Source organism: Oncorhynchus masou, chromosome 3 (assembly GCF_036934945.1).
Source record: "Oncorhynchus masou masou isolate Uvic2021 chromosome 3, UVic_Omas_1.1, whole genome shotgun sequence".
In the NCBI taxonomy this organism is placed as follows: Eukaryota; Metazoa; Chordata; class Actinopteri; order Salmoniformes; family Salmonidae; genus Oncorhynchus; species Oncorhynchus masou.
Window position 1 is genome coordinate 38,509,043 of NC_088214.1, and position 19,826 is coordinate 38,528,868.

The 19,826-nt window shown below is 39.7% G+C and overlaps 1 protein-coding gene across 1 annotated transcript in view; it reads left to right on the forward strand.

Moving 5' to 3' along the window:
• The first annotated feature begins 371 nt into the window (after positions 1-371).
• Positions 372-19,826, forward strand: part of crtc1a (CREB regulated transcription coactivator 1a) — a 39,495-nt gene continuing 20,040 nt past the window's right edge. Inside the window, 7 exon segments of the mRNA XM_064940280.1 lie at positions 372-619; positions 4,629-4,745; positions 6,401-6,529; positions 6,807-6,868; positions 6,997-7,085; positions 14,677-14,762; positions 16,328-16,359. Of these exon segments, the coding sequence (XP_064796352.1) occupies positions 494-619; positions 4,629-4,745; positions 6,401-6,529; positions 6,807-6,868; positions 6,997-7,085; positions 14,677-14,762; positions 16,328-16,359 (641 nt within the window). The 5' untranslated portion in view covers positions 372-493.

The window sequence follows — 19,826 nt, forward strand, 5'->3', positions numbered from 1 at the left end:
TGCGTTTAATTCCAAGTGAGATTTATATTGCCAGTAAGCGCTCTCCTTTGAGTGGAGACATCTGGCCAGGGGCTAGTTATTAAAGACACTAGGCCTACAATAATTGGAAAGGAATGGACACACACAACCACTTTCATAGGCTCTAGCCTTCATCAGAGGAAAATAAGGGGAACAGGATAGAGTATTGTTATGCCTTGTAGGCTAAGTGGCTACAAAAGGCAAGCAAACAAGAAGAACCCGACAAACACGTTCTTTAAAGCATCTTATTTTTGTTATCCGCATACGTCTGACAAGTGGACCGTTGGTAACATGTCCAGACAAGCAACAATGAGGGTAAAATGTATAACTTAATATCACTTTTTGGTATTTCACCCATCCCTGGTGAAGAAGGTGGGGAATGCAGGCGTTCCAGATGTGCGCGTAACCTACGCCCACGCGCAAGGACGTGTGCATGCAACGTCATTGAAGGGAAAGCGGAGCAGACGAGCGAAACATGGCGACATCAAACAATCCGCGGAAATTTAGCGAGAAAATCGCTTTACATAATCAGAAGCAGGCAGAGGAGACCGCAGCATTCGAGGAAGTGATGAAAGATTTGAGTATTACCCGAGCAGCGAGGGTAAGCTTGTGTGTGTGTTTTTAAAAAAAACATTTTTTTTTTTACCCATTTGCTGTTATTGCTGGTGAGCTGTCAAATTCAGTAATATTCGCGGCGGGCACGTAGCTTGGCCAGGGAGGTAAACAATAACAAACAGCCCCCTACGTGCCAGCTAATATTATTGGCATGAATGGCAACCAGCAGTCTTATTATCGTATTTGTGTAGTTATTCTCAAATGGAGAGGTATCCCGACTCAAGTCCCTCGGTCTTCAAAAGTTGCACAATATAGCTCCAGTGCAAGGCAATAGCCAACTAATGTGGGGCGTGCATGCGTGTTTGACAGCCACATCAAATAGAACGTTCGTTGGTTTTTCTGATCGCACTCTAGGCGAGGAAGAAGCTTCAGATGAACAGCAATTTCTATGTATAGAAGCATTTTGGAGAGCAGTATGTTCAGTTTAAAGATCACCAAGACACACAGGCTAATAACCAGGTGGGAAAAGCAGTCGTGCTGTGAAACTGGGCAGACAAGTACAGTAATATGATTGACAGTGGCATATCAAAGATGAGGACAAACCCGCACAGATTATGTTGACGACAAAAACCGCATGCCGCAGGCCTCTAATGCCAGCAACATATTGCGCTCTAGATCAATGTCATTTCAGTGCTTTTGGCAGTACATTTTTCTACAAAATGTATACGAAATAACATTGGTGCATTTGAGAAACGTTGCCAGCAGAACCAGCGATTTGAAATAGTTTCAAATGGGCGGGTTCTGAGATACTGTAGCAACATTGGCATCGCTCACTGACTGGTTAAATTACTGCATCCTTATTTGGATGGTACTATCATTGAATATATTGGACAATCATCAGTGTAGTTTTTGGTTTTAATTCACAGAAAATAACAAATTTTCTATTGATTTCAATTGATTAATTCAGTGTTGAGGTGACATCTGCACTTTTTCCTGAAGTGGGTGATTTATTGTGTTAGGCTGGAACATTTGGGTGCAATTTCAACAAACACATTTGGGAAGAGTAGGTTTCACTATTTGGGGACATGCTCTGGAACTTTGGGGTGGATGTGTCCATGTGTAGTTCAGACATGCATTTATGAGCAGAATTACTGTTACCGGAGTCAGCCATGAAATCCCTAGTTTGAAAGCGATTGTTTTCCTGGAAACGGTGCACTTTTTCCCCTACATTTTCCCTCACATGGGACAGCCCCCTAGCAATTCCAGTTCTAGCCAATGAGTTTTAGCACCTCTGCTAGCAAGATGCACACAAAGTGAGCGAGAGGGCTACTAGCTAAAAAGTATACAAAAGTACTGGAGAATCTCTTTTAAAATATTGCTTTTGGCCCTATAGTATAGTGATGGGGGACAAAGTCGATACAGCTACATATCTGGATATTATTTTGGACAATATATTGTATCGTATCATTTTGGCAATAACGCAATATAATTTTTGTGCTCGTGGCCTGTATACCTGCACTTTTTTACAACATTTTTGTTTTCATGATTGATTAAAAAAAACTCCCTCTTGACACTCTGCAGCATACGTATGGCGATCAATATAGGTTTGGAACATCGAATCGCAATACATTAACAGTATCCAATCGCAATAAATATACAATCGTGAGAATCGTAATACATATCGTATTGACACCTAAAGTATCGTGATAATATCGTATCATGAGGTCCCAGGCAATTCCCAGCCCTAGTTATAGTATGAGGCTATAAACATAATACTTACTTTGTAACATATAGTATGCATTCATTAATAGGAAGGGCAAGTCTAATACTCAGTATTTGATAATAACTTTTGACAGTGCAGTAGGCAGCGAGCCTACAAGTTCACTCAAGTAGGCACATTTACCGTATTGACTAGATTCATATGTGGTTGGATTTGTGAAACACTGATCCCAAAATGCATGTAATCTTCTGTCAACAAAATAACAAGATGTATTCAAACTTTACTCACTATTGGGAGATTACTGTATTTTCAAAACACTCTGAACATAGGCTTTAGAGATTGTTATTAAATGATTTCCCTGCTTTAATCAATAGTGCATGTTCGTGACAGACATGAACAGTTTGGGTACAGTCTGCGTATAGGATTAAACAACTTTGATTACCAGCTTTTCTAAACAAAATATCAAAATGACTGTCTCGTGATATTACTCAGTATCTCTAGTACATAAGAGACTTTTCTGAAATGTAAACTCAGCAAAAAAAAGAAATGTCCCTTTTTCAGGACCCTGTCTTTTCAACGAAAATCCTTAAAAATCCAAATAACGTCACAAATCTTCATTATAAAGGGTTTAAACACTGTTTCCCATGCGTGTTCAATGCACCATAAACGATTAATGAACATGCACCTGTGGAACGGTCATTAAGATACTAACAGTTTACAGACGATAGGCAATTAAGGTCACAGTTATGAAACCTTTGGTCACTAAAGAGGCCTTTCTACTGACTCTGAAAAACACCAAAAGAAAGATGCCCAGGGTCCTTGCTCATCTGCGTGAACATGCCTAGGAGGCATGGGGACTGCTGATGTGGCCAGGGCAATAAATTGCAATGTCCGTACTGTGAGATGCCTAAGACAGCGCTACAGGGAGACAGGACGGACAGCTGATGGTCCTTGCAGTGGCAGACCACATGTAACAACACCTGCACCGGATCGGTACATCCGAACATCACACCTGCGGGACAGGTACAGGATGGCAACAACAACTGCCCGAGTTACACCAGGAACGCACAATACCTCCATCAGTGCTCAGACCGTCCGCAATAGGCTGAGAGAGGCAGGACCTGAGGGCTTGTAGGCCTGTTGTAAGGAAGGTCCTCCCAAGACATCACTGGCAACAATGTCGCCTATGGGCACAAACCCACCGTCGCTGGACCAGACAGGACTGGCAAAAAGTGCTCTTCACTGACGAGTTGCAGTTTTGTCTCACCAGGGATGATGGTCGGATTTGCGTTTATCGTCGAAGGAATGAGTGTTACACAGAGGTCTGTACTCTGGAGCGGGATCGATTTGGAGGTGGAGGGTCAGTCATGGTCTGTGGCAGTATGTCACAGCATCATCGGACTGAGCTTGTTGTCATTGCAGGCAATCTCAACGCTGTGCGTTACAGGGAAGACACCCTCCTCACTCATGTGGTACTCTTCCTGCAGGCTCATCCTGACATGACCCTCCAGCATGACAATGCCACCAGCCATACTGCTCGTTCTGTGAGTGACTTCCTTCAAGACAGGCATGTCAGTGTTCTGCCATGGCCAGCGAAGAGCCCGGATCTCAATCCCATTGAGCATGTCTGGGACCTGTTGGATCGGAGGGTGAGGGCTAGGGCCATTCCCCCCAGAAATATCTGGGAACTTGCAGGTGCCTTGGTGGAAGAGTGGGGTAACGTCTCACAGCAAGAACGGTCAAATCTGGTGCAGTCCATGAGGAGGAGATGCACTGCATTTCGCTACACTTGCATTATCTGCTAACTGTGTATGTGACCAATAAAATGTGATTTGATTTGAGATCAACTATTTGCATACTCATAGCAGGTGAACTGTTGAACCTATTCATATAGGTGATAGTTATCCCAGCTAGGCCTATATCCCAGCTAGGCCTATATGTGGTGCCAGTCAATGTCAAGATGTGGCGGTGTAGCAAGATTGTAAATAAAGAAAACATAATTTAATCATGGGTGATCTGTAATTGCTGAAAAATGTATTTTCTCTATGAAGTTTATTAGGTAAAATGAGGTTAAAGGTGAGTAAATGTCATTTTCACACAACAATAGGTGATTGCTTAGGCCAGACAAGTCTTATCCCCTTGTTTCTAACTGAGATGGATGGAGTGATTTGTAATCTATAGAATCAATGTTAAACAAGGAATGTTTTTTGTTTTTTTTCATCAGTCAGAATTTTTGTGCTGTCACCCTCATTTTGAATTATTGTTGAATATTTCATACCGAACATTATCTGATGCCATGTTTGCTCTTTGTTTTGTTTTGTCACTCCTTATACAGTTACAGTTACAGAAGACCCAGTATTTACAGCTGGGACAAAACCGTGGGCAGTACTATGGCGGATCATTGCCAAATGTCAATCAGATTGGAAATGGTACCATTGACATGCCTTTTCAGGTAATGTGTGTTTGTCGGACTCAAAGTATTCATACCCTGTGACGTATTCCACAATTTGTTGTGTTATGGCCTGAATTCAAAATGGATTACATTTTTCTTCTGTCACCTACACAATACCCCATATAAATGTTAGCAAATGTATTTAAAATGAATTAAAGAAATATGTAATTTACATACGTATTCACATCCCTAAGGCAATACTTTGTAGAAGCACCTTTGACAGTGATTACAGCTGTGAGTATTTGTAACTCGGCCACTCGAGAACATTCACTGTCTTCTTGGTAAGCAGCTCCAGTGTAGAGTTGGCCTTGTGTTGTAGGTTATTGTTCTGCTGAAAGGTAAATTAGTCTCCCATTGTCTGGTGGAAAGCAGACTGAACCAGAATTTCCTGAAGGATTTAGCCTGTGCTTAGCTCCATTCCGTTTAATTTTTATCCTGAAAAACTCCCCAGTCCTTAACGATTACAAGCATACCCATAACATGATGCAGCCAATATGCTTGAAAATATTGAGAGTGGTACTCGGTTATGTGTTATATTGGATTTGTCCCAAAAATAACACTTTGTATTCATGACAAAAAGAGAATTGCTTTGCAACACTTTATTTCAGTATTACTTTAGTGCCTCTTTGCAAACATATTCTGTACATGCTTCCTTCTTTTCAATTTGTCAATTAGGTTACTATTGTGGAGTAACTAAATAGTTGTCGATCCATTCTCAGTTCTCCTATCACAGCTATTAAACTGTAACTGTTTTAAAGTCACCATTGGCCTCATGGTGAAATCCCTCATGGTTTCCTTCCTCTCTGGAAACTGAGTAGGGAAGGATGCCTGTATCTTCGTAGTGACTGGGTGTATTGATACACCATCCAAATTGTAATTAATAACTTCACCATGCTCAAAGCGATATTCAATGTCTGCTTAAAAAAATGTTTTTACTTATCTACCAATAGGTTTTTTGCACACATTGTATATAGACTCCCCTTTTTTTCTACTGTGTTATTGACTTGTTAATTGTTTACTCCATGTGTAACTCTGTGTTGTCTGTTCACACTGCTATGCTTTATCTTGGCCAGGTCGCAGTTGTAAATGAGAACTTGTTCTCAACTAGCCTACCTGGTTAAATAAAGGTGAAATAAAAAATAAAAAAATAGGTGCCCTTCTTTGCGAGGCACTGGAAAACCTCCCTGGTCTTTTTAGTTGAATCTGTATTTGAAATTTACTGCTTGACTGTCTGACCTTACAGATAATTGTATGTGTGGGTTACAGAGCTGAGGTAGTCATTCAAAAATCATGTTAAACACTATTATTGCACAAAGAGTCCATGCAACTTATTATGTGACTTGTTAAGTACATTTTTACTCCTTAACTTATTTAGGCTTGCCATAAAGTGTTTGGATATTGGAAAGGTATTTCAGCTTTTCATTTTTTATTAATTTGTTGAAACTTCGAATAACAATTCCACTTTGACATTATGTGGTATTGTGTGTAGGCCAGTGACAAAAAAAGACAATCAGGTCAAGGGGTGTGAATACTTTTTGAAGTCGCTGTATGTGTCTTACCCGAAATGGAAATTTGTTTACTCTTTTGTTGACATACATTTTTCAGTTTTTTATCTATGGAGCTTGTAACTGGTTTTCTTTGTGCGGTGTCTGCAGACTCCCTTTCAAGGTTCAGGTGACACTAGCAGGACAACACGGCATCATGGATTGGTTGACAGAGTTTACCGGGACAGAAACCGCATCACGTCCCCACATGGAAGGCCCCTCGACAAACATGGACGCCAAATATCTTTTACTGTCGGTGTATGCTACTGTATAGTTAACTTTTTATTATTTACGGTCTGCTATGCAACGGATATTTGACTATGAATGACATGGTAATTACATAGTAATTTTACAGTAACAATTAGCCTTTTCGTTAAAGCATGCACCACTATTTAACATCTTTAACCATTGTACTTCAAAAGCATATGCTGTACTTTATGCATAATTGTGTTTTACATCCATTAACATCAGTTGTGAAATGCTACAGATTTGTGTTGCCCTTAACCAGGGGTATTACATTGATAGCTGTCCATATGGTTCAGTGTATCTGTCACCCCCACCTGACACCAGTTGGAGGAGGTAAGATAACCTGACTATGTGACGTCGAACTGTTGGGATTTCGTTGTGAAACGCTCCCTTGACTTTCCACAACTGATACAGTTGGTCACCCCCCTTAAGTGGTGTATGTCTCTTTCTCTGTGCTATAGGACTAACTCGGACTCTGCGTTGCATCAGAGCACTTTGAACCCACAGGACATTTTCGCGGGAGGCTCACAGGACATGCAGCCGAAACGAGGTGTGTTGGATTTGAACTTGGTACTTCAAGTTTTATAAACTTTACATTATTAGTTCATCATTACACATGAATTATTTTTGGACAGAACCGGTTAGCAAAATGTCTTGGCCCTACAATGACCCCATGAGAGGAATGAATAGCCATTGTAGGGTACAATGCTCTGTTTCCAGTTGGTAGGCTTCATAATGATTTTTGAGTCCAGCCCTGAATTATTAGCCAAGTTGTTATGAGGGAGGTGGTATTCAATGTATTGACAGTGAAATATATTGTAATGGCTTTGCTGACTACTCTTTATTGTACTGTTGAATAGTGTCTAGTGTACCTGATAAAAGGTTTTAGACTATGTCTTCGAAGGCTATAGACATTACTCATGGGATGAATAGGAACATCTGAGTGGTTCTCAATGTTACATGCTAATGGTGTCTTTTAAAATGTATTTAACCTTTTAACTAGGCAAGTCAGATAAAAACAAATTCTTCTTTACAATGACGGCCTAGAAACAGTGGGTTAAACTGCCTTGTTCGGGGGCAGAATGACAGATTTTTACCTTGTCAGCTCGGGAATTTGATCTAGCAACCTTTCGGTTACTGGCCCAACGCTCTAACCAGTAGGCTACCTGCCGTTTTCGGGAATCGCCAGCGCAGCCCCAAAATATTTTAGCTATCTCAGATTGTTCTCGCATTACTCACAGAAACTTTGTTGGGAGGAAAGATGTTTGACATGCTTTTTTCATTTGTATCAGAAACCATTTTTGAGAAAATGATGATTAAAGTGGCCATTGTTATATGACATGACATGGGAACCGTACACGATACAGACAACATATTGGTGTCATTGTACTCCTTGTAGTGTGCGCAAAAATATGGAGTATGTCTAGACATTCAGTTTTTACATTTAATTTATTCAACATAAACAAATATGAATGTCAAAAGTAGCTTTTTTAAAATTTTGTTCATTTTAAGATGTTGTTTGGAACAATATACTATACAAGTACATCACATTTCCAGAGTGGGCTCTCTCCTAACAGTGAATGGGGAAATGGATTCAAAATAAATATGCTGGTGATTTGCCGAATGTGCAATCCTAATGGTCTGTGATTGGTTAAAGGTGCTACACCAAGGGTCTCCAACAACGTGTTCTACCGCAAACTGTCATGAATAAATCTCAGAAGTATCAGACACCGCAAGCTCCCAGATATTATCTAACCAATGCAGCATTGACATTATCCCATCACTGGTTAGCCACTATTGGCTTAAAAAGCCAAACCTAATACAATAAAGCTGCCAATTGATGTTTGAAGCTGGTGGACCAAAATCACTATTTTAAGAGTATATTGTTACAAACAATGTCTTAAGGCCATGCACCACAGGCTGAAATTACATTTTTGGAGACTTGTTGGTATTTTGTTCAGTTTTTGGGGGGGATTTGCAAAAAGTTAAACTAAAGATGCAGTGTAGAGATGCCTCTAGCACTGATATGCAGTGCATTAGACCACTGCGCCACTCGGGAGCCACTTGGGAGCCACTTGGGAGCATTTATGGATCATAATGTATTTACTGTTTTATTCACGTTTTTAAGTACTGGTGACAAATCATGCATTCTGATTCTTGCATAGATTGTAATGGACACATGATGTGTGTAACAGTTTCTTGAGGGTTGTACTAATTATGATGAGCTAATGCTAAGCTATTTGCCAGCTGTGGGTGACGTCATGTTTGTTGACGTCATACAATGCATTCCAGTTGTCACGTAAGCGTCTGTCAGACCAAAGATGTTATAACAAGGGATAGTTCACTCGACTGACTTATGGTGCTTTCAAGACAACTGGAAGCTCTGAAAAATACGAGGTAAAATCACGACTTCAGTGATCTTCAGGTTGGAAAGTCGGAGCTCTAGAGAGATGCCCGAGTTGGATGACCGTTCAAAACTACTTTTCCCAGTTGGAGCTTGTCTTTTTTTGGAGTTCCCAGTGTTGTCTTGAACGCGGCATCAGATTGTAACTATGGTATTTCAGGGTTGCCAGCTCAGACCCGCTTTCCAGTGGTTTTATTTTTATTTGGCATATAAATTTCTCCTTTAGCCAAGGGCTAAAATAGAAGTCAGTTCTATTTGTGACGCAGATTGCAGTGCAAGTCCTGCCTCTCCCATCTCCTCATTGGTTTATAGACGCAGGTACCCACGTGCCATCTCCTCATTGGTTATACCCACGCGGGTGACTGAAAGACGAATGAGGTCGGTGGCAGTAATGCACCTAATTTATGAAAGTCGCAATATAAAGTCCAGAGAAGAAAAGGCCTGGAAGGAGGAGAGATGACTAGAAACAATTTAGTTGACTGTTTTATGTGTGGATTAATTGTCGGAGTAGAGGACCTTGTTCATTTCAGGTAAAATAACAACTCAATGTTTATATCCCAGGACAAATTATCTAGCAACAGCAAGCTAGCTAAATAGGACAAATTAGCTAGCAAGTGCAAACTAGCTAGCTAAATTGCCATACATGTTTAATGCTTTTCAACCTGTCACCAAATTAATGTAATTGGTTCAGATTTTGTTTTGATATTTTAACCTGCGTGTCGTGATCGCATTTGGTGTGGGGGGACAAAATAAATTTATGCACGATGGCGCACGCGTGCAGACGGTTTGGGTTCCATGTTTACAAGTCATATGCTCCGGTTCTTGTATGCACTGTAACACGTACATCGAAGATTTGTAATATGCTGAAAAGTGGGCAAAGTAAGTAAAAAAAAATATGTTTTTGACTGTTTATTTGCATCTTATATTGATTGGCATTCAGGAATTAGGAGTTTTTACTTTTCAAACATAGTTGCCATCATAAAGAATTTAGCTGCTGTTTGCTTAACTGACACGCATCTCTTTTCTAAACAATATTACATCTCTCCTTGTGGTCACCAGAGATGTGGTACATTGTAAAATGTGTTTTTTGGGGGGGTCAGCGCAACCTGTTATTTAGACTAGTTTATGGAATGAGTTTGGCTGTGGATGTGTTCCGTGTGATGTTTGGATGATGGCGTTCGCATTTTAGATTTTACAATGAAAGGTGAAATTGAGGGATAAAGTCGTGAAGACCTTTTTATTTCCCATCAGAACAAAACATTGTTTACATGCTTTTCAGACCACAATGCTGTTTTAGATACGTTTGTTGCATCATACGTTCTGTTGCTACTGTTCCAATCACATATTTGCGATGGTACGCTGCAGGGACCACTCAACAATGATCACAAATATGTTATCGTACGTGTCAAAGGGTTCAAATAAGCAAAATCAAAAAGGGTACTTTTTTATGTTGAATAAATTAATGTGAAAAGTTGTATTTCAGAATCTAGACATAATCCATATTTTAAAGAACACTGAGGGGTATGACACCAAGATGTCTGTTTCATGTACAGTTCATAGAGTCTTACCGGAGACATTTTACGCCTAACAAGGGCCTAAAATGGCCACTTTCATCATGATTTTCTAAAAAATGGTTTGTTACAAATGTTAAAAGCATGTCAAACATCCTTTATCCCAATGAAGTTTGTTTTGGCAATTCTCACATAGCAATCTGAGATACCAAAAATATTTTTGGGCTATGCTGGAGTTTCAATATATACAGTACCATTCAAAAGTTTGGACACCACCTCATTCAAGGGTTTTACTTTATTTTTTACTATTTTCTACATTGTAGAATAATAGTTTTGAGGTCTTCACTATGAAATAACACGTATGGAATCATGTATTAACCAAAAAAGTGTTAAACAAATGAAAACATATTTTATATTTCAGATTCTTCAAAGTAGGCACCCTTTGCCTTGGATGACAGGTTTGCACACTCTTGGTATTCTCTCAAACAGCTTCATTAGCCAGTCACCTGGAATCCATTTCAATTAACAGGTGTGCCTTGTTAAAAGTACGTTTGTGGAATTTCTTTCCTTAATGCGTTTGAGCCAATCAGTTGTGTTGACAGCTTTGCACACTCTTGGCATTCTCTCAACCAGCTTCACCTGAATGCTTTTCCAACAGTCTTGAAGGCGTTCCCACATTTGCTGAGCACTTGTTGGCTGCTTTTCCTTCACTCTGCGGTCCAACTCATCCCAAACCATCTCATTTGGGTGTAGGCTGGTTATCTGATGCAGCACTACATCACTCTCCTTCTTGGTCAAATAGCCCTTACACAGCCTGGAGGTGTGTTGGGTCATTGTTCTGTTGAAAAACAAATGATAGTCCCACTAAGTGCAAACTTGATGTGATTGCGTATTGTTGCTGTGGTAGCCATTCTGGTTAAGTGTGCTTTTTGAAATTTGAAAAAATCACTGAGTGTCACTGGCAAAGCACCATCACACCTCATCCATGCTTCACGGTGGGAACCACACATGCGGAGATCATCCGTTCACCTACTCTGCGTCTCACAAAGACACAGCGGTTGGAACCAAAAATCTAAAATTTGGACTCCTCAGACCAAAGGACAGTTTTCCACCAGTCTAATGTCCATTGCTCATGTTTTTTTGGCACAAGCAAGTCTCTTCTTCTCATCAGTGTCCTTTTTAGTAGTGTTTTTTTGCAGCAATTCGACCTTGAAGGCCTGATTCACGCAGTCTCCTCTGAGATGTGTCTGTTGAACTCTGAAGCATTTATTTGGGTTGCAATTTCTGAGGCTTGTAACTCTAATGAAATTATCCTTCCTAAACTCTCCATCCTGACTCACATTAAGCATCTCCAATCCAAAATGAAATCTAGAATTGGCTTCCTATTTCGCAACAAAGCATCCTTCACTCAGGCTGCCAACCATACCCTCGTAAAACTGACTATCATACCGATCCTTGACTTCGGCAATATCATTTACAAAATAGACTCCTACACTCTACTCAGCAAACTGGATGTAGTCTATCAGTGCCATCAGTTTTGTCATCAAAGCCCCATATACTACCCACCACTACGACCTGTATGCTCTCATTGGCTGGCCCTCACTTCATATTTGTCATAATTATTTTGCCACTATTGCCTATTTATTGCCTTAGCTCCCTAATCTTACTTCATTTGCCACACTGTATATAGACTTTTTTTGTTGCTTTGCTTTATCTTGGTTAGGTCGCAGTTGTAAATGAGAACTTGTTCTCAATTGGCCTACCTGGTTAAATGAAGGTGAAATAAATAAATAAATCCTCTGGGTCTTTCTTTCCTGTGGCGGTCCTCATCAGAGTCAGTTTCATCATAGCGCTTGATGGTTTTTGCGACTGCACTTGAAAAAACCTTCTAAGTCAATACGGAACATTTCAAGAACTTATCTTCACGTCTTAAAGTAATGATGGACTGTCATTTCTCTTTGCTTATTTGAGCTGTTCTTGCCATAATATGGACTTGGTCTTTTACCAAATAGGGCGATCTTCTGTTTTCCACCCTACCTTGTCACAAAACAACTGATTGGCTCAAAAGCATTAAGAAGGAAATAAATTCCACAAGCAAACTTTTAATAAGGCACATCTGTTAATCGAAATGCATACCAGCTGACTACCTGATGTACAGTGCCTTGCGAAAGTATTCGGCCCCCTTGAACTTTGTGACCTTTTGACACATTTCAGGCTTCAAACATAGATATAAAACTGTATTTTTTTGTGAAGAATCAACAACAAGTGGGACACAATCATGAAGTGGAATGACATTTATTGGATATTTCAAACTTTTTTAACAAATCAAAAACTGAAAAATTGGGCGTGCAAAATTATTCAGCCCCCTTAAGTTAATACTTTGTAGCGCCACCTTTTGCAGCGATTACAGCTGTAAGTCGCTTGGGGTATGTCTCTATCAGTTTTGCACATCGAGAGACTGACATTTTTTCCCATTCCTCCTTGCAAAACAGCTCGAGCTCAGTGAGGTTGGATGGAGAGCATTTGTGAACAGCAGTTTTCAGTTCTTTCCACAGATTCTCGATTGGATTCAGGTCTGGACTTTGACTTGGCCATTCTAACACCTGGATATGTTTATTTTTGAACCATTCCATTGTAGATTTTGCTTTATGCTTTGGATCATTGTCTTGTTGGAAGACAAATCTCCGTCCCAGTCTCAGGTCTTTTGCAGACTCCATCTTCCAGAATGGTCCTGTATTTGGCTCCATCCATCTTCCCATCAATTTTAACCATCTTCCCTGTCCCTGCTGAAGAAAAGCAGGCCCAAACCATGATGCTGCCACCACAGTGGAGATGGTGTGTTCAGGGTGATGAGCTGTGTTGCTTTTACGCCAAACATAACGTTTTGCATTGTTGCCAAAATGTTCAATTTTGGTTTCATCTGACCAGAGCACCTTCTTCCACATGTTTGGTGTGTCTCCCAGGTGGCTTGTGGCAAACTTTAAACGACACTTTTTATGGATATCTTTAAGAAATGGCTTTCTTCTTGCCACTCTTCCATAAAGGCCAGATTTGTGCAATATATATCCCATTTAGCAGACGCTTTTGTCCAAAGCGACTTACAAGTCGGCTGGGGCCACTACTTTTACATATGGGTGGCCCCAGCGGGAATCGAACCCACGACGCTTGGCGTTGCAAGCGCCATGCTCTACCGACTGAGCCACACAGGACGATATATATACGACTGATTGTTGTCCTATGGACAGAGTCTCCCACCTCAGCTGTAGATCTCTGCAGTTCATCCAGAGTGAACTGCAGAGCTGATCAGTCTTCTCCTTGTATGAGCTGAAAGTTTAGAGGGACGGCCAGGTCTTGGTAGATTTGCAGTGGTCTGATACTCCTTCCATTTCAATATTATCGCTTGCACAGTGCTCCTTGGGATGTTTAAAGCTTGGGAAATCTTTTTGTATCCAAATCCGGCTTTAAACTTCTTCACAACAGTATCTCGGACCTGCCTGGTGTGTTCCTTGTTCTTCATTATGTTCTCTGCGCTTTTAATGGACCTCTGAGACTATCATAGTGCAGGTGTATTTATACGGAGACTTGATTACACACAGGTGGATTGTATTTATCATCATTAGTCATTTAGGTCAACATTGGATCATTCAGAGATCCTCACTGAACTTCTGGAGAGAGTTTGCTGCACTGAAAGTAAAGGGGCTGAATAATTTTGCACGCCCAATTTTTCAGTTTTTGATTTGTTAAAAAAGTTTGAAATATCCAATAAATGTCGTTCCACTTCATGATTGTGTCCCACTTGTTGTTGATTCTTCACACAAAAAATACAGTTTTATATCTTTATGTTTGAAGCCTGAAATGTGGCAAAAGGTCGCAAAGTTCAAGGGGGCCGAATACTTTCGCAAGGCACTGTAGCTGGTTGAGAGAATGCCAAGCGTGTGCAAAGCTGTCATCAAGGCAAAGGGTGGCTACTTTGAAGAATATAAAATATATTTGGATTTGTTTCTGGTTACTACTTGATTCCATATGTTATTTCATAGTGTTGATGTATTCACTATTATTCTACAATGCAGAAAATAATCCAAATAAATAAAAACCCTGGAATGAGTAGGTGTGTTTTCCAAACTTTTGACTGGTACTGTATATTTGTAGCTTTTTAAAATTCTAGATAATTGACAATTAGATAAATCCAACTCCCTCTCCCTCTTTCTTCTCCTCAATCTCCACAGTGCTAATGCTTCATGTACCAAGGCCAGAAGACACAGAATCAGATATGGACAAAGACGAACAGAAAAAGAACTGGGATGGTAAAAAGGTGAAATGCACCCAGATCTGGTGATATACAGTTGAAGTCGGAGGTTTACATACACCTTAGCCAAATACATTTAAACTCAGTTTTTCACAATTCCTGACATTTAATCCTAATAAGAATTCCCTGTCTTAGGTCAGTTCGGATCACCACTTTATTTTAAGAATGTGAAATTTCAGAATAATAGAGAATTGTTTATTTATATATCAGCTTTTATTTATTTCATCACATTCCCAGTGGGTCAGAAGTTTACATGCTACCAAATACTAATTGAGTGTATTGCCTTTAAATTGTTTAACTTGGGCCAAACATTTCGGGAAGCCTTCCACAAGCTTCCCACAATAAGTTGGGTGAATTTTGGCACATTCCTCCTGACAGAGCTGGCGTAACTGAGTCAGGTTTGTAGGCTTCCTTGCTCGCACTCACTTTTTCAGTTCTGCCCACACATTTTCTATGGGATTGAGGTCAGGGCTTTGTGATAGCCACTCCAATACCTTGACTTTGTTGTCCTTAAGCCATTTTGCCTCAACTTTGGAAGTATGCATGGGGTCAGTGTCCATTTGGAAGACCCATTTACGACCAAGCTTTAACTTCCTGACTGATGTTGCTTCAATAAATCCACAATTTTCCATCATCCCCCTTTTTCCTCCAAACATAACAAGGGTCATGATGGCCAAACAGTTCTATTTTTGTTTCATCAGACCAGAGGACATTTCTCCAAAAAGTACCATCTTTGTCCCCATGTGCAGTTGCAAACCGTAGTCTGGCTTTTTTTATGGTGGTTTTGGAGCAGTGGCTTCTTCCCTGCTGAGCAGCCTTTCAGGTTATGTTGATATAGGACTCGTTTTACTGTGGATGTAGATTCTTTTGTACATGCTTCCTCCAGCATCTTCACAAGGTCCTTTACTGTTCTGGGATTAATTTGCACTTTTCGCACAAGTATGTTCATCTCTAGGAGACAGAATGTGTCTCCTTCCTGAGCGGTATGACTGCTGTGTGGTCCCATGGTGTTTATACTTGCATACTATTGTTTGTACAGATGAATGTGGTACCTTCAGGGATTTGGAAATTGCCCCCAAGGATGATCCAGACTCTTGGAGGTCTACAATTTTTGTTCTGAGGTCTTGGCTGATTTCTTTGGATTTTTCCATGATATCAAGCAAAGAGGCACTGAGTTTGAAGTTAGACCTTGAAATACATCCACAGGTACACAATTGACTCAAATTATGTCAATTAGCCTATCAGAAGCTTCTAAAGCCATGACATAATTTTCTGTACATTTCCAAGCTGTTTAAAGGCACAGTCAACTTAGTGTATGTAAACCTCTGACCCACTGGAATTGTGATGCAGTGAAATAATCTGTCTGTAAACAATTGTTGGAAAAATGACTTAGTAGATGTCCTAACCGACTGGCCAAAACTATAGTTTGTTAACAAGACATTTGTGGAGTGGTTGAAACACTTAGGTTGGAATAATTTAAAACTAGTTTATGTAAACTTCTGACTTCAACTGTATCTCCACTGTTTTGTTATACAGCCCTAACTGAGTTGTAATTTTTTATTTTCCCTTAGAATGCTTCAAGGTCCAAGGTCCCAGGAATCAAGTGAGTACTTCAATGAGTCCCACAGGCTGTAACATTTAAACAAATATCCTGACTACATGTGAGCTTTGAATGGCTGATTACGATAGCCTGCGACTACTGACAGATTATGGTGGTTTAGTGATGAGTTAATGTTTTTTCAACTGTAGACATCTGATATTTTGGAATAGTTTGAGATCTTTGAGAAATGTTGTGGATGCATCCATTTCTGTCTGTGTGTGATTTTATGTTATTGTTATTTTTAGAATGTGAACAGATTCCCTTGCAGGGATATCAGCAGATATGTGTCCTGATCTTATAAGAGGGAAATCAATTGGAGACAATTAGCCTGTCCTTGGGCTTGTGTGCAATTAATTTTTGGCTTTTTAAAACAACTAATTGACCGATGTTGGTTCCATTGTTTGAATTCCATTTAGTTTTTTCTTTTTCTGTGAGCTGTATGTGTAGTTTCTGTAGAGTTGAATCAGATCAAGCATGAAGTGTGCGATTGTAGTAGGGAGAAAAATATTCAACATGGTTTAGCTCAGAAAAAGTGGTAATTAACGACAATGACCATAATCCATTTCGCTGAGCACTGAGCTGTAATAATAATAATAAATAGTGGGTAGTCACTATCATTTTAATAGTTTTTAAAAACTTTTGTATACATTTTTATTCTGTGTTACAGCATTCAGCCCACATAATGCATAGTGCATTTAATGTATAGATCATTTAATAATAGATGGATACCGAAATAGAAAACCATAATTATTTTTGAATATTCTAACCGAACTGACCTCAAAAAGGACTATTCGCTCAGCACAACATGATGCTCAACTTCCTATCCGGCTCGAAGGACCATGTACACTACCTTTCAAAATACATTTCCTTGATTTTGAAAGAAAAGCTACTTTTTTGTCCATTAATATAACATCAAATTGATCAAAATTACAGTGTCGATATTGTTAATGTTGTAAATGACTATTGTAGCTGGAAATGGCCAATTTTTTTAATTTGAATATCTACATAGGCGTACAGAGGCCCATTATCAGCAACCATCACTCCTGTGTTCCAATAGCACGTTGTGTTAGCTAATCCAAGTTTATCATTTTAAAATGCTAATTGATCATTAGAAAACCATTTTGCAATTGTTAGCACAGCTGAAAATTGTTGTGCTAATTAACGAAGCAATAAAACTGGCCTTCTTTAGACCAGTTGAGTATCTGGAGCGTCAGCATTTGTAGGTTTGACTACAGGCTCAAAATGACCAGAAACAAATAACTTTCTTCTGATATTCGTCAGTCTATTCTTGTTCTGAGAAATGAAGGCTATTTCATGCGAGAAATTGCCAAGGAACTGCAGATCTCATACAACGCTGTGTACTACTCCCTTCACAGAACAGTGCAAAGTGGCTCTAACCAGAATAGAGAGGAGTGGGAGGCCCCAGTGCACAACTGAGAAAAAAGACAAGTACATAGTGTCTAGTTTGAGAAACAGACTCCTCACAAGTCCTCAACTGGTAGCTTTATTAAATAGTACCCGCAAAACAACCAGTTTCAACGTCAACAGTGAAGAGGCAACTCCGGGATGCTGGCCTTCTAGGCAGTGTTGCAAAGAAAAAGTCATACCTCAGACTGGCCAATAAAAAGTTAAGATTAAAATTGGCAAAAGAACAGAGACACTGGTCAGACGAAGATTGGAAAAAAGTGTTATGGACAGACAAATACAAGTTTGAGGTGTTCGGATCACAAAGAACATTTGTGAGACACAGCAAAAAATGAAATGATGCTGGAGTAGTGCTTGAAGCCATCTGTCAAGCATGGGGGAGGCAATGTGATGGTCTGGGGGTGCTTTGGTGGTGGTGAAGTGGGAGATTTGTACAGGGTAAAAGGGATCTTGAAGATGGAAGGCTATCACTCCATTTTGCAACGCCATGCCATACCCTGTGGACATCGCTTAATTGGAGCCAATTTCCTCCTACAACAGGACAATGACCCAAAGCACAGCTCCAAACTATGCAAGAACTATTCAGGGAAGAAGCAGTCAGCTGGTATTCTGTCTATAATGGTGTGGCCAGCAGAGTCACCGGATCTCAATCCTACTGAGCTGTTGTGGGAGCAGCTTGACCGTATGGTACGTAAGAAGTGCCCATCAAGCCAATCGAACTTGTGGGAGGTGCTTCAGGGAGCAAGGACATTTCTAAGTGACCCCAAACTTTTGAATGGTAGTGTACATTTCCAAGGGAAATCCACAATGGACAAAATATTTCTGAAGTCCAGGAGGGGGGGGTGTAATTCTGATTTATTTTTCTAAGTTGTTTTACATACATAGCAGCCTGTGAAATTGGCTGGCTGTGCATATACTACCCAATGATGTCTCCATTTTAGCACACCCCCACCATTGTAAAAAACATTGGAAGCTATGGAAATGCATTTATTAATGTCTACTTTTTTTGCCACGTTTATTCTATTAGACACCTTAATACTTTTAAACTAAACACATTTTCCTTAAATTATCATTTTTATAGAGCTTGAATGTTAGTCCCCACTACAACAAAATAATACTTAGTGCCTTCAGAAAGTATTCACACCCCTTGACGTTTACCACATTTTGTTGTTACAGCCTGAATTGAATGTAAAAGTGAAATTTGTTTTTTCAACTTTTCAATTTTTATTAATTTGTAAAATGTAGAAAGGTCTTGATTCAATAAGAATTCAACCCCTTTGTTATGGCAAACCTAAATAAGTTCAGGAGTAAAAATGTGCTTAACAAGTCACATAATAAGTTGCATGGACTCGCTCTGTGTGCAATAATAGTGTTTAACATGATTTTTGAATGACTACCTCATCTCTGTACCCGACACATATCTCTAAGGTCACTCAGTCAAGCAGTGAATTTCAAACACATATTCAACCACAAAGACCAGGGAGGTTTTCCAATGCCCTGCAAAGAAGGGCACCTATTGGTAAATGGGTAAAAAAAGCTGGCATTTAATATCCCTTTGAGCATGGTGAAGTTATTAATTACAATTTGGATGGTGTATCAATACACCCAGTTGCTACAAAGATATAGGCATCCTTCCTCAGTCGTCGAAAAGGAAGGAAACCTCTCAGGGATTTCACCATGATTGGTTGAGTGGTCACCGATGGTGACTTTAAAACAGTTAGAGTTTAATAGCTGTGACAGGAGAACACTGATGATAGATCCACAATATTGTAGTTACGCCACAATACTAACCTAATTGACAGAGTGAAAAGAAGGAAGCCTGTACAGAACAAAAATATTCTAAAACATGCATCCTGTTTGCAACAAGGCATTAAAGTAATACTGCAAACTAAATTGGCAAAGCAATTCATTTTTTTTTGTCCTCAATACAAAGCTTTATGTTTGGGGCAAATACAATACATTACTGAATAACACTCTATATTTTCAAGCATAGTGGTGTCTGCATCATGTTATGGGTATGCTTGTCATGTTATACTCTATACCAG